General features: G+C 38.6%; 1 protein-coding gene across 2 annotated transcripts in view; it reads left to right on the top strand.

Moving 5' to 3' along the window:
- Nucleotides 1–14,438, top strand: part of efcab7 (EF-hand calcium binding domain 7) — a 64,450-nt gene that overhangs the window by 30,803 nt on the left and 19,209 nt on the right. For both annotated transcript variants that reach the window (XM_073063204.1, XM_073063203.1), the window contains exons 9-10: nt 2,041–2,195; nt 2,907–3,040. In XM_073063204.1, the coding sequence (XP_072919305.1) occupies nt 2,041–2,195; nt 2,907–3,040 (289 nt within the window). The remainder of the gene's footprint in view (nt 1–2,040; nt 2,196–2,906; nt 3,041–14,438) is intronic.

Genomic DNA, 14,438 nt, shown 5'->3' with positions numbered 1-14,438 from the left:
TTAAAACAGCACCCTTGGAACTCTGGTGCTGGCCTAGTGGATCATGACCACAAGGGTTTCCTCAAGATGCTCTGGTTTCTTCCTACATCTCAAGTATTTGCAGGTTAGTTAGCTAATAGGCTACTGAAAGTGGTACCTAGTATGTAGTTGAGTGATGGCATTGGGCTGGGTCAGTGGTTAGGCATGTAAGTAGGTTGGAATTTGGGGAGAATAAATTAGGTTTGTATAGGATTAGTGTAAAAATGGATGCTTTATAGGCATGGATGGTGTGCCTTGGGGCCTGTTTGGTGCAGTTTCTCTGTATGATTCTTGTTTTCAGACTAGTGAATGTTATTACTCCAGCACACTTTGTATTGAAAAAAATTTAAAAGGTATGTTACACAGAAGCTTAATAAAATTTCAGGTAAATTTAAGCACAAAGGGAAGCTGAGCATCCTTTAAACCCATAATGGCGTTCTCTAGACACCTTAAAGGGTGAAATTTTGTAATCATTGTCCCACATGAAGTTTAACAGCAAATTAAGAATCAAAATCAGTTTTATTTCCAATGAAACTATTCTGTTTTTCTTTTACATGAACTGGGTGAGTGAAGCTTTGTCTTCAAATGGCAGTCAGATGAGTGTTTTGTATAATGAAAGGGATGAATGGATTATCTGCCCCCTCTAGAACCAGATTTTGCTTTAATATCTGTCATCTATCACATCAGTGTCAATCAAACAAAAGTCTTGGTCTGTGTCAGCTGAGAACCAACAATAGTGTGATGCATGAACAACAATAAACAACTATTCTCTTTTTTTTAAAAAAGGACCTGTCATGGAGAAGGCAAGTTTCCCCAATTTTGCCATTGAAACTACATGGATCAACTGCAGTATCCATCTTTGTTTTCCTCATTTCTTCAGAAGAATCACCTGCAGTGTCCAGCATTATGTTATCCTTATTTCTTCAGAAGAATCACCTGGAATGTCCAGGATTATGATATCCTTATTTCTTCACAAGGATCACCTGCAGTGTCCAGCATTATGTTATCCTTATTTCTTCAGAAGAATCACCTGCAGTGTCCAGGATTATGTTATCCTTATTTCTTCAGAAGAATCACCTGCAGTGTCCAGCATTATGTTATCCTTATTTCTTCACAAGGATCACCTGCAGTGTCCAGCATTATGTTATCCTTATTTCTTCAGAAGAATCACCTGCAGTGTCCAGCATTAGGTTATCCTTATTTCTTCAGAAGAATCACCTGCAGTGTCCAGGATTATGTTATCCTTATTTCTTCACAAGGATCACCTGCAGTGTCCAGCATTATGTTATCCTTATTTCTTCACAAGGATCACCTGCAGTGTCCAGCATTATGTTATCCTTATTTCTTCACAAGGATCAACTGCAGGATCAATTGGTCATTTGTTTAAAACATAAGCAAAACAATGTCTTGGACAGATTTTTCATCTCCTTTTCTCTTACATGTCAACAGTAGCATTACACAGTTGACTATTCTGCTCCACCTCAGCAAAAAGCAGAGGTGGACATCAGCAGATATTGACTCTTTCAGTCCCACGTCATGTCTGTCACAACACATTGATACTGCTTACAGTTGTACTGTCAAAGCCTTAAGGCCTCCTGTGGATAAGCAGGACAATGGATTCATTCTGTCTTTGTCTTTAGCTCCTATGATCTAAAGTGCCAGAGAAAATTGTTTTAGCAAGGAAGGACTCTGACACAAGCTTTGGTAGAAATTCATATTTCCTTAAGTATGAAACCTAGAGTAAGCATTTGGTAACTTTATGCTATTCGAGCAATTTGCCTTCACCCCATTGTCCAACTTTCCAACTGCATTGTCCAGGTGTGTTAAAATGAGCAATTCTCTTGATTTGGATTTAAAATTGGAATAAATCTTATTCTTTTATGTTGAAGCTTTATGCTAGTTATAGGAAAAACTGTCAAACTAGTTTAGATTTGAATTTGACTCCCACAGTTGTAGGAATAATTTGTGGCACCAATTTGTGTACATTTAAACAAAACCTGTTTAACAAATTTCCTACAACAGAGATCTGGATGGAAGGGAAAACTTCATTCAGGAGTTTATCATCTAATCCCATTCACTACTGGCTGCAGATTAAGGAAGAGGAGTAAATCAATGATCCGAGAGGCCAAACTGGTCCACAGGGAAAATGGTGACTTAACGCTCACCAAGGAATTCAGGTATGAGAGTTTATTTTAAATAAATGTTACGCGTAATAGGTAATTTTTAAAAGATGTTATTTGCAGAATATAAACAAATCATCAGTGGGTTAGAAGTGAAAAAAGAACTTTTGGAAATGCACAGCAGACTCTCAGCTTATGGAAGAGAAAAAAATGAGTTAACAAATCAGTTTAACCCCTCTTTATCAGAACGCCACACTCATGCTGGATAAGGCCATTAGTATTACCAAAAATGGGAGGTTCAAATATACCCCTCCGATGAACTGATAACTAATTATTTGTATACATTCAAATAATTGGATAATGTTGTAAATTTTGTTTGGTAATCTTTACTATTTCATATTAAACGTATAGGCTAATAGGTTAATTGTTCAAAAGGGTGGCATGGGCATGTTGGGCTGGAAGGGCCAGTTATCTTTTAACCAGTTTTGGACAAAAATAAGATGCAAGTTATGTTGCTTCTGACTAGTGATGCATGGGAAGAAAATTTGTCTTTAGAATATTATCTTGGTGTTTATTTTTGCAGTGTTTTCTGCTTTCATATTATTTTGATAGTTCCAATCTTTTAGGGCTTAAAAGCCTTGTATAATTATGCACTTGAGGAGAAAAATGCTGTTGAGTTTTTGAGGAAACAGTTACCATAGTATGTAAGGATTATTCTGTATTTTGATGATAACAATCTCACCAATTTGATTCTTTTCCTTTGCTTAGGGCTGCACTATCAGACATCTTTGAAGTTATCGATTTAGATGGCAATGGGCTTTTAAGCTTTGATGAGTATAACTTCTTTGAGTTGAGAACCAGTGGAGAGAAATGTGACAGCGAGGCCTGGGTTTTGTGTCGAGGTGAGGTGAACAATATTATTTGCAGTTTGGTAATTCCCATGTTTTCTGTTTTAAACACAAGTATTTTTAATTGTTGTTGTGTTTAAATACAAAATCCCATTTTTTAAAAAAAAGGATGCTTAAAATTACAATGGGAGTGATGCTGAAAATTTTCATTTTGAGAGCAGCAAACATTGTTACAGGGAAGTATTTTATCTGGCAATTCAAGATATAATTAGAAATTACTGAAAGAAATAAGCAAACAAATGAGAAAAGAAGATGCAAACACAAGGAAATCTGCAGATGCTAGAAATTCAAGCAACACACACAAAATGCTGGTGGAACGCAGCAGGCTAGGCAGCATCTATAGGGAGAAGCACTGTCGACGTTTCGGGCCGAGACCCTTCGTCAGGACTAACTGAAAGGAAAGATAGTAAGAGATTTGAAAGTAGGAGGGGGAGGGGGAAATCCAAAATAATAGGAGAAGACAGGAGGGGGAGGGATGAAGCCAGCTGCTAGAAAGGTGATTGGCAAAAGGGATACAGAGCTGGAGAAGGGAAAGGATCATGGGACGGGAGGCCTCGGGAGAAAGAAAGGGGGAGGGGCACCAGAGGGAGATGGAGAACAGGCAGAGTGATGGGCAGAACGAGAGGGAAAAAGGGGGGGGGAACTAAATACAGCAGGGATGGGGTGAGGAGGGGCATTAACACTGACTTCTCTAACTTCTGTTAATGCCTCTCCTCCCCTCCTTACCCCATCCCTGATATATTTAGTTTCTCCCCCCTTTTTTTTAAAATTATGAGTGTATTTTGGACAGCATTCTATTTGTCAGTCAAAAGCATTAAAGAAGCAATGAATGTCTCGGATGTTATGAAGATTTAAAATGGGAATTCTTTTGTACTGTGTAATGGGTGGTTTTAGGGCATCATCTAAAGAAACTTGAGACCTTTTACCCACCCCTGTAGATGGCCTGCATAAATTTCTGGAAAAAAATAGGACAATAAGAATTGATGCATATTTTCAGTATCTTAGGGACATCAGTAAATAAGCAAACATCTCCCAGTTATTGGGTCAAGCACAAGATAGTTATTTTCAGATTGGGAGTTGGAATATTTTTCTGTATTCACTCATCATGCTACCAAAAGTTAAAAGGATGCATTTTATTATACATACACAGTGATTTTTTTTATTTAAACAGAAACTGGGAAATTGATTTATTCAAAGAATGAGGAACAGGCCTGAAGTCACGTAAATATTTAGGCCTTAGCACATATTTTAAAAATTGTTTTCTCAGAAGTTATTGTTGGTGTATGAAGTACCACGTGAAGATTTCTTTGCAGTAATTTCATTTCATAGCTTGTTGCACCAGATAGTTGATGATGATGGTCACCAGACGGTTGATGTTGAGCAGGTCAGTGTCAACTAAATCAGGTGAGAGTGGGCAGTTGCGCTGAGCGTGTTGGATATTTTACACCCTTTCGCCACACTCACAGGATTCGCTGGTCTTTAAACCCCACTTCACCATATCGTCTCCTGTCCTACAAACTCCCGCTCTCTCTCTGTTGAGAGTGCATCACTTCTGTTTATCAGTTCAGTTCAATTCAGTTTCAGTTTACTGTCATTTAGAAACCACAAATGCAATGCAGTTAAAAAATGAGACAACCTTCTCCAGAATGATATCACAAAAGCACACGACCAAACAGACTACACCAGAAAATCCACATAACGTTTGGTAATCCCCAAATCCCGAGTCCGAAGAGGCTGCTGTGTATTAATATCATGCTACCATCTTAGCGCGTTCCCTGGAAAGGAGCTCCAAAACCAACAGACAAAACAAGACTACCCAGACACATCAAGTCAAGAGACCACCCAACAAACCAAAAACTAAAGCTACAAGACCTACTAAAAACAACATAGTTACATATAGTTGTAGTTAACATATAGTTACAACAGCGCAGACAATACCATAATTGATAAAAAAAAAAAGACCATGAGCACAGTAAAAAAAAAACCAGTGTCCTGTCTGGCACATTTCTGTGGGGTCTTGCACTGTATTGTATGGTAGGGTTCTGGCTTCTGTTTGTTGCTAGAGGTCAATCCTGTATGTTTGGGGGGATGTTCCATGCGGTAGTTCCTCCACTGTAGCAAAACTTTTCCTCGATTTTAGGCAGTTGGAAACTGGCACGTGATGATGTAGGGGGTGCCGTGGATCTGAGTTCTGTTTACCTTTTTCAGTTTTTGTTGTAGTGTGTCTTTGGATGTCTAGGGGAGCAATGCCTGCAAGTCTGTAAATGATGTTAGTGGATGTGGGGCACAGTGTGCCCGTGATTATTCAGCAGGCTTCATTAAGCAACGGGTTGATTTTCTTCACGTGGGCTGATCTGCCCCATACAAGTGCACAGTGTTCTGCAGGTGCATAGCAGGGGTGCTAGGGCAGTTGATCTAAGTGTGTGAGCATTAGCTCCACATTTCTTGCCTGCTAATTTTTTCAAGAGAGAATTACGAGAGCCAACTTTCCCTTGGAGTTTCTGGATGTGAGTGACAAATGAGAGCGGTCCTATCCAGTGTCACGCCCAGGTAAATTGGAATCGGAAGGTGTTCAAGCTCCTTCCCACACCAGAAGATCTTGAGTTTCCAAGCTGCTTCTCGATTCCTCAGGTGGAATCCACACACTTGAGTTTTTGATGGATTTGGGTTCAGATACCAGTTTTCTTAATATTGCTTCATTGCTTCGAAGACTGCTCTAAGTCGTACTTCAACTCCTTGGAATGAGTTAGCTTGTGTTGCTATGCATAGGTTGTCTGCATAGATAAACCTGCGTGTATTAGGAAAGGCTAGTTGGTCGTTTGTGTAAACATTAAATAGTAGAGGTGCCAGGACTGATCCCTGTGGTAGTCCGTTCTTTTGTGGATGCCACCTACTCTTAATTCCATTCATTTCTACATAAAATCTGCAATTTTCTAGGAAGCTTCTTATTACTTTGACTGTGGTTTCATTCTTTAACATTTTAGATAATTTGAGTAGAAGGCCTCTAAGATTCACGGTGTCGCATGCTGCTGGTAAGTCCACGAATACTGCCCCTGTAATTTGACGCATTTCAAAGCCATCCTCAATATACTGGGTTAAGTTCAGGACTTGACTGCAGCAAGAGCGGCCTGGCCTGAACCCGGCTTGGTCTGGTGTTAGAAGATCTTCGACTAAGGGGGATATTCTTTTCAGTGTGAGTCTCTCATAGAGTTTATAGAGGGTGTAGAGCAAGGAAATCAGTCTGTAATTTTTAGGAATGTTGGGGTCTTTATTGGGTTTTAGGAGAGCAACAACTTTGGCTCTTCACTTTTTAGGAGTTTTTAATGATCTTCAGCAACAGATAAAAAGGGACAGAAGCCAGTGGAGTGCTTTAGGTCCAAGATGTTTAAGGAATTCATTAAGAATCCCATCTATGCCAGCAGCTTTGTTGGACTTCAGCTGTGATACTTCATTCTTTAATTCTTCTAGCTTGAGAGGTGGGAAGTTGTTATTCCCATTTGAGATAGCTGACTCCATCTTGATGTTGCTTTTTCTTTTGCCTCTGTTCCTTGTTATTTGGTCAACCATTTAGTATTAGTTGGTAGGCAACCTGATTGGGTGTTATGGCAGCAATTCTCTCTGGTGGTCTATTGTCCGAGTTGAGTTTCCGAAAAGTTGCCCATGCCTTCTTACTGTTGTTGGTCATGTCTGTGTTTTCTATCAATTCCTGCCAACGCTATTGTCTCTCTTGGCTCAGTAGGGACAGAACTGACTGTCCCATTTTAATTGTGTCTTGACCAAACGGGTCTTAGTTGTATAAGTTGACATACTCATCTTTGCAGTAATATATTCTGTATTTTTCTTTGAGTACTTCCATTTCTTATAATTTCCTCATACATTAGCTATGACTAGCAAATGTATCTTTAGTTACACAACAGATATAAGTTGAAGTTGAATGTATCTCAGAGTACTAGGAGATTGCCAGAGTCTTGCAGTAAAAGTGGATTCATGTTGCTGTTCATCAAGAAAATTGGAAATTCAGACATTGGGATGGGAGTTACATTTTAGCTAACTTTGGAAAAACATAATCCATGCTTGGAAAAGTGTTTAACTACTCTGCAACAGTTACAATTATAAATTAATGAGTGTGACAATAGAACAATGTGAAAATATCTCAGTGAAGCAATCCAGATTTGCCAAAATTTAATTTATGTTCCTTCATACTCAAGTTATATTAATCAGGCTTGTTATTACAAAAGCAAAATCATTTGCCATTAATGTTTGCCATTACATTCCCAGACTTCAGTTGTCAAATTCTGCATTGAAATTTATGATGCTCTGCTAAGGACACAATAGTAAACCCTTAGTATATTTAGATTTTAAATATAATGTAGTATGGAAGGCTTCCCAGTTTTATTTATGTACATCACAGACTCCCTTGAATGAATTCCAAAACTATCTCTGCCAATGATATGCTAAAAGTTTGAAAAATGTTGATAACCATACATATTTTTCTACTTTGAATATTTTACAAATGCTCTGGGTGATTTTGATAAATGTTAGTTTGTTTAATTCAACAAAATAAGTTGGATTAATTAGTAACAAAAACCGAACAACTGGAGAAACTCAATGCATCAAGCAGCATCTATGGGTGCAAAGGAATTGTCAGCACTTCGGATGAGAACCCTGCATTAGCACATCAGCAATTCTTTTTTCCCCCCACAGATGATGCTCAACCTGCTGAGCTTGTGTAGCAACTTGTTTTTTGCTCCAGATTCCAGCATTTGCAGTTTTTGTATCTCCATTGTTAATAAGTGTATATCTTTAAATGATCTAATCCAAGGTAACTGGCAGATCTGCTGCTATGTAAAAGAGATTTTGTTTCATGAGCAAATGCTATGGCCTATATTTAGGGCAATGTGGCATGACATACATAGACAAGTCATGTGAGATTTTTACACTTACAGTGACGAGTGGTTAATGATTTGTGATTTGATTAGTGAGTACTTTTTGTTCAAAAATCTTGAATGTAGTGAATATACAAGCATCATAGTAGTAACAAATCAATTCCCATAATTAATTGATGCAAGATATTATTGAATGCACATTGCGCAGTCCAGAGGGAATAGCAAAGATGTTAAAACAGCACCAGTAATTGAAAACCAAGGATTTAAGTATTGAGCTGGGAATCTACTAATCAAGACAGTTATGATGAGGAAGGTTATTCAGCCTATCTTCAGTCATTCTTCTGTATTTTAGCAGCTAGTTAGTTTTAAAAAGTTATGGGGAAATAAATTTTTCTTTTGTTATAAGCACTAAATGTACACAGCAGTGATGTAAACACATTAAAGTCTGGTTCTGAAATACAGTAACTAAATCTACCTTTTGGAAGCAAAGTTCAACAGGTATGCATTTCTGCTCATGTGTTAGTACATACAACAGAGAGCAAATTTCTACCCAAGAGGTTTTCATCTAACTGCTTGGAAGATTGTTTCATATATAGTGATCATTTTTTCTGTAAAGTACAATTTTTTGGACATTTGTCCTGAATTTGGTGGAATCTGTTTTCATTTTACCTTTCTTAAACTTAAACTTTTTTTAACCCTCAATATTTTAGTATCTTTGTTTTGGGGAAACATATTTCTAATTCTTACATATTTTAAAATAGGAGATAAACATGGCCTGTATCCTTATTATAATGAAATGAAAACAGAATATTTGAAATGGGGAAGACATTATTTATCATCTGAGACACACAGGGTCAAAAAGTCAAAAGCACTATACTCAGTATTGCATAATATTTTGTTTTAAGCTGCTATTTTGAATGTTTGCTCTGCATTCCAGAGCTAGCTGAATATATAGGAACACTTAAATTGGCTTTTGTTTGTCAACAGGACAAATAGGCTTAAAACTCATTGTAAATCATCATTTTAGCATATCCAAATACGAAAAAATTATTTAATCTTTTTAAAATTTTCCTCTCTAATTTCACAAAGTGATAACTCGTATTTGTGCAAGATTTTATGGATATTAGCAGCTCTGTAGTTTTTTTCACATCATTTCAGAGAGCAAGGTTATTCAAGAGGTTGATAGAACAAATCAAGGCTAAACCTGAAGTTGATAGAACAAGTCAAGGCTAAATAAATTTAGAACTATACCAAAAGGGTTCTCTTCCCTAACCCTACAATAGCAAAGCTAATCCAGAGCCAATAAAGTAAACCCAAAATGTTGTTGGATGGAAACTTGTTTAGTGATAGAATAATTTCTGCAAGAACTTTTAAGGTGCAGGCATCAAGCAACCTGTTTTCCGGTTCATTATTGGTCTGCTGCTTCTTTTATCATCACCATTCATTTTTAAAAAATATCTAAATTCTCTTTCTCATACTAAATTTAGGAGAATAATTTTCTCACTAGCTTCATGAATGGGATTGTTAAACTGGACACTTCAGTAATTGCTAATCCTTGGTGAATCAGCAAATCCAGATACTTACATAGGTTTGACAGTGTGAGCAATTAGGCTGATTTTCAAATTTTAGGCTCAGAGATTGAAATGCAATGCTGGCAAATGGTACCAGCCTGTAGGCAAATGGATGGGCAGAAGAAACCAGGTGGGGGAGAGGGAGGGGTAAAGTGGAGGCAGTTGCTGGAAGATGATCAGTATAGAAAGTGGAAATGGGACCATTAGGGGAGGGATGAAGTACAGATCGAACCAGATGGGGAAAACGATCTGGTGGACGAAATGTGTATGTTGTGGGTGGATTGAACCAGGAAGGGGTGGCAGATGCAAATGCATGAGTTCAGCAAAGGGAACAAAGATCTGAGGACCAGAGATGAACTGGAAGGAGTGGAGATAATGGACCACAGGAAATGAGGGTTACATGAAATTGGAAAATTCTGTATTAATACTATTGGGCTATACAATACACAGATGGAATATTAGATGTTGTTTTGTCAAGTTTGCTTAAATCCTCATCTTAACAGTGGAAAAGACTGAGAACAGATTGGTATGGAAATGGGGAAGTTAGTTGAAATGACACGCAACTGGAACTTGGGCAGGGTGCAGGTGCCCTGCGAATCTACATTTGATCTTTTGATGTAGAGGAGGCTGAAGTATAGAGGTTGGTAGAAATAAGTAAACTATTGCTGACATTATTTTAAGTTTTGCAATTGTAATCAGAATTCCAAAATGTAATGTTGCTGTCCTGGTGTTAGAATAAAGGGCTTGAATGAATGTTGAAGATCCTTTGGAGAAGGATGCAGTGCTTTTAGAACAAATTACATGAACAAAGGTAGGTGATGTCTAGCAAAAGGAGTTTAAGATGTTAAGTATGAAATAGAGAAAAAAATATCTCAAAGATCAATGCCTTTGGATTTCTTACTACATTGTAATTGTTCAGTGAAGATTTTGAAACTTAACATAAAGGCTCAGGGTTTTTGCATTGTTACGTTCCCCGTAACTGGGTGGCTTACCAGCAAAGATAGAGAGGTCCGCTGAAGTCTGATGGTACTATTTTCAAATGTTTTTTATTTATAAAGGGGCACAAACGTATGGTTAATACAAAACATTCAGATCATATACGTCGTCAAAACTCAATCTAAAGCACAGGTATAGTAATAATCAATCAGAAATAAGCTCTATCGTTGTCTAGGGGGTAATACTGAGTCCAATGGAATATAAAAGTCACTCAGAAATCTGCAGGCTTTTCCGTTTGGGAACCGCTGGCATTTCACGTGTTGGAGAGAGAGAATTTGTGAGAGAAAGGAACACTTGCCCGTTGTCTTTGCGAAGCAAATCCCTGTTGTTAGTTAAAAACGGTTTTTCCTTTGGTTTCAGCCACAGACTCCCGATCCGGAATCTAACGCACGTGACGGGAAGCGCTATCGTGTCTTCTTAGCGTGTCTCCTTGGTGCGTCTGAGGGGCCGCCTCGGCAGCCCACCTTTTTATCGGGACTTGCAGGGTTGTAGCTGTCAATCAGGGTGGGGTGTGGCAATCTTTCCCCATCACCCAGCCCACGTTGCCCTGAAGGTTTGCACGTAGTCCAGTCCCCATTTCACAAAGGTGTCTCCAAGAGACAATGGCTATGTCCATGGCTTTTGTCTAGCTGAGAGGCCAGACCACATTCCAAACCTTAAGGCTTCTCTCTTATTTTCCTGAGTCCAATTTCAGCACGTCGCTCTGTCTCTCTTGTGATTCTCACAAAGGAGGGGGCTGGGGTCATAACAGCATATAGAAAACAGTTGGGGTGATGGTGCAATTGTAACAAATGTAACCGATTGGAAGTGAAACCCAGTGATTCACCCAGATAGCTCTAACAGTTCTTGCTCCTCCAGGTCATCATTCTAATTTGAAAGAATATTAGTGGTGCTTCATGGTTTCTGGCTCTAATCTTGGAACTGTGTATGATGGGAGCTCCTTAATCAGACGGCCGAAGGAAGTGCTCTTCACCACCTTCTGAAGTGAAATTAAGGATGGGAAATAAGTGCTGGCTTTATCAGCAATGTCAATATCTTAGAATTATTGAATCCATGTTGTGAGAAATAATTCAGCATTAACGATATTTGCATTTGTAGTATATTAAACCTTCAAACCAATCAATTAAGCCAAGAAAATTTTGTAGTTCAGGGTGAGTTTGTGAGATCTTGAAAATAACTGGATTGCACAGCCATAAGTGACACCAGCATTAGTATGAAAGGATAATTATAGTTTAGTTATGGATGCACAGCATTGAACAGAACCAATAATCATAGGGTCCAAAATACTATCTTGGAGAGATTAGGTGGAAAAGAAAATAGATTTTAAGTGATGCAGAAGAATGAGCACAGTTCGATAATATGTTTGGTTAAAAAAATCCAGAGGGAGATATTTTGAAGTGAATGTTATCATGCAAGCAAAACTGAGCTATTTGTCTCTGAATGCTAATCCAAATTCCCAGCTAATCTATTGTACTCAAGCACATCATCAGTGTTTTTTTTTATTCTGTCATGATTGTGGTTTTTTATATATATAGTATAAAACATTAATAAAACATATTTGGATATTGACTGCTCAGCTACAAATCTAACACATGGGCATGTGCAAATATTTAAATCTGACCGTCTTTGAAGTGGCAACATACACATGCACATGTCTTGATTTATTTGTGGGATTCCTGTCTCTATTGCCCCCTTTGCCCTCCACCTGTCAACTGTGGTGCACTTCCACACTTAACCATGAATAAGCCAATTAAATAATCTGTAAAACCCAATTTAGCAACAGGCATATAATTGTCTTGCAGGTACATTACAGGGTACAAATTCTTAGAGATGAGAGAAATGGAGCACATTGACAAAGTGTGGTAAATGAGTGCTGCTGAGAGCAGAAAATGAACTACATTCAAGTTTCGATGCTCTTTTATTTTATGCATATCTCGGCATGGCTTCAAAACATGATCTTAAAAATGTTGATGACCCAGAGAAGAAGGGAGACAGTGAGTAGGACTTTCAAAGTTAGTAGAAAGAACAAATATATGGGTGGTGTAGTTTTATGTGTCTAATTATGAGGTGATGCACTTTGACAAAGAAAGCAAGGGATAAGAGCATATACTCAGTGGAAACTCATTCAAAGCTATTTGTTGAAACATGCATTTCCCCAAAAGTATATTTCCAGATGTCTAAATACATAAAAATGAACTGAGTTTTCAGAATCAGATTTAATATCACTGGCATATGTCGTGAAATTTGTTAACTTAATGCAGCAATGCAGTGAACTATGTGATAAATATAGAGAAAAGACTGTTACATTAAGTATTTATATCTCTATTAAACAGTTAACTTAAAATAAGTAGTGCAAAATAACAAAAACTAAAACGTAGTGAGGTAGTGTTCATGGGTTCAACGTCTATTTAGAAATCATTTGGCAGAAGGGAAGAAGCTTTTTCCTGAATCGCTGAGTGTATGCCTTCAGGCTTCTGTACCTCCTTCCCTGTGGAGTGCCAGTGTTAATTGTCAGGGAAGTGGAGATGTTATTTCCAGTCTGAACCGATTGTGGTCTTCTGATTAGGAAGTCGAGGATCCAGTTACAGAGGGAGGTACGAGGGCCCAGGTTCTGGAGCTTTTTGATCAGGACTGTAGGAATGATGGTGTTAAATGCTAAGCCGTAATCAGTAAACAGCATCCTGACATAGGTATTCGCATTGTCCAGGTGATCCAAGGCTGCATGGAGAGCCATTTGAGATCATGTCTGCTGTAAACCTATTGTAGCAATAGTCAAATTGCTGTGGGTCCAGGTTCTCCTTGAGACAGGTGTTGATTCTAGCCATGACCAACCTCTCAAAGCATTTCATCACCTTAGATGTGAGTGCTACTGGATGATAGTCATTGAGGCAGCTCACACTGTTCTTCTTGGGCTAGTATAATTGCTGCCCTTTTGAAGCAGATAGGAATTTCCGACTGTAGCAGTGAGAGATTAAAATATCATTGAATACTCCCGCCAGTTGGTTGGCACAGGTTTTCAGAGCCTTATCAGGTGCTCCATCAGGCCCTGCTGCCTTGCAAGACAGCCTGACATCAGCTTCTGAGACAGAGATCAGAGACGTTGCAGGGATCCTTATAAATGTGGTTTTATTCTCCCTTTTAAAACAAGCATAAAAGACGTTGAGCTCGTCCTGTAGTGAAGCATCACTGCCATTCATGATGTTGGGTTTTGCTTTGTAGGAAGTAATGACCTGCAAACTCTGCCAGAGTTGACATGCATCTGATGTCACCTCCAACCTCTCCCTGAATTGTTTCTTGGCTCTTGAAATAGCTCTCCACAAGTCATACCTGTTTTTCTTATACAGACCTAGATCAGCAGACTTAAGTGCCATAGATCTAGCCCTCAACAGACTTACGAACTTCTTATGTCACCCACAGCTTTTGGTTTGGGAATGTACAGTAAGTTTTTGCTGGCACATGCTCATCCACACAGGTTTTAATGTAATCGGTAACAATTGTGGCATTTTCATCCAGGCTCGAAGATGACTCCCTGAAAACTGATTCAAAACAGTCTTGTATGTGCTTCTGTGCCTCCCTGGTCCATACCTTCTTGGTCCTCACTACTAGTGCTGCAGTCTTCAGACTCTGCTTGTGCCCAGGGAGTACAAGTACAGACAGGTGATCAGACCCACCAAAGCATGGGCTGGGTGTGGAATAGCATGGTAGGCATTCTTGAACTTAGTGTAAGTGTGGTCCAGTGTGTTATACAGGTGATTTGTTGATAATAATTATTTAGTGACTTTCTCAAGCTGGCCTGGTTAAAATCCCCCAAAATAATGAAGAAGGTATCAGGATGTGCTGTTTCATGCCTGTTGATTACATTACTCAGTTCATCTAGAGTCTGTCTGATATTAGCCTGAGGTGGAATATATACCACTACCAAAAAGATCACTGAAAACT

This window comes from Hemitrygon akajei, chromosome 12 (genome assembly GCF_048418815.1).
Source record: "Hemitrygon akajei chromosome 12, sHemAka1.3, whole genome shotgun sequence".
Taxonomy (NCBI): domain Eukaryota; kingdom Metazoa; phylum Chordata; class Chondrichthyes; order Myliobatiformes; family Dasyatidae; genus Hemitrygon; species Hemitrygon akajei.
This window is presented reverse-complemented; position numbering and strand designations above follow the sequence as displayed.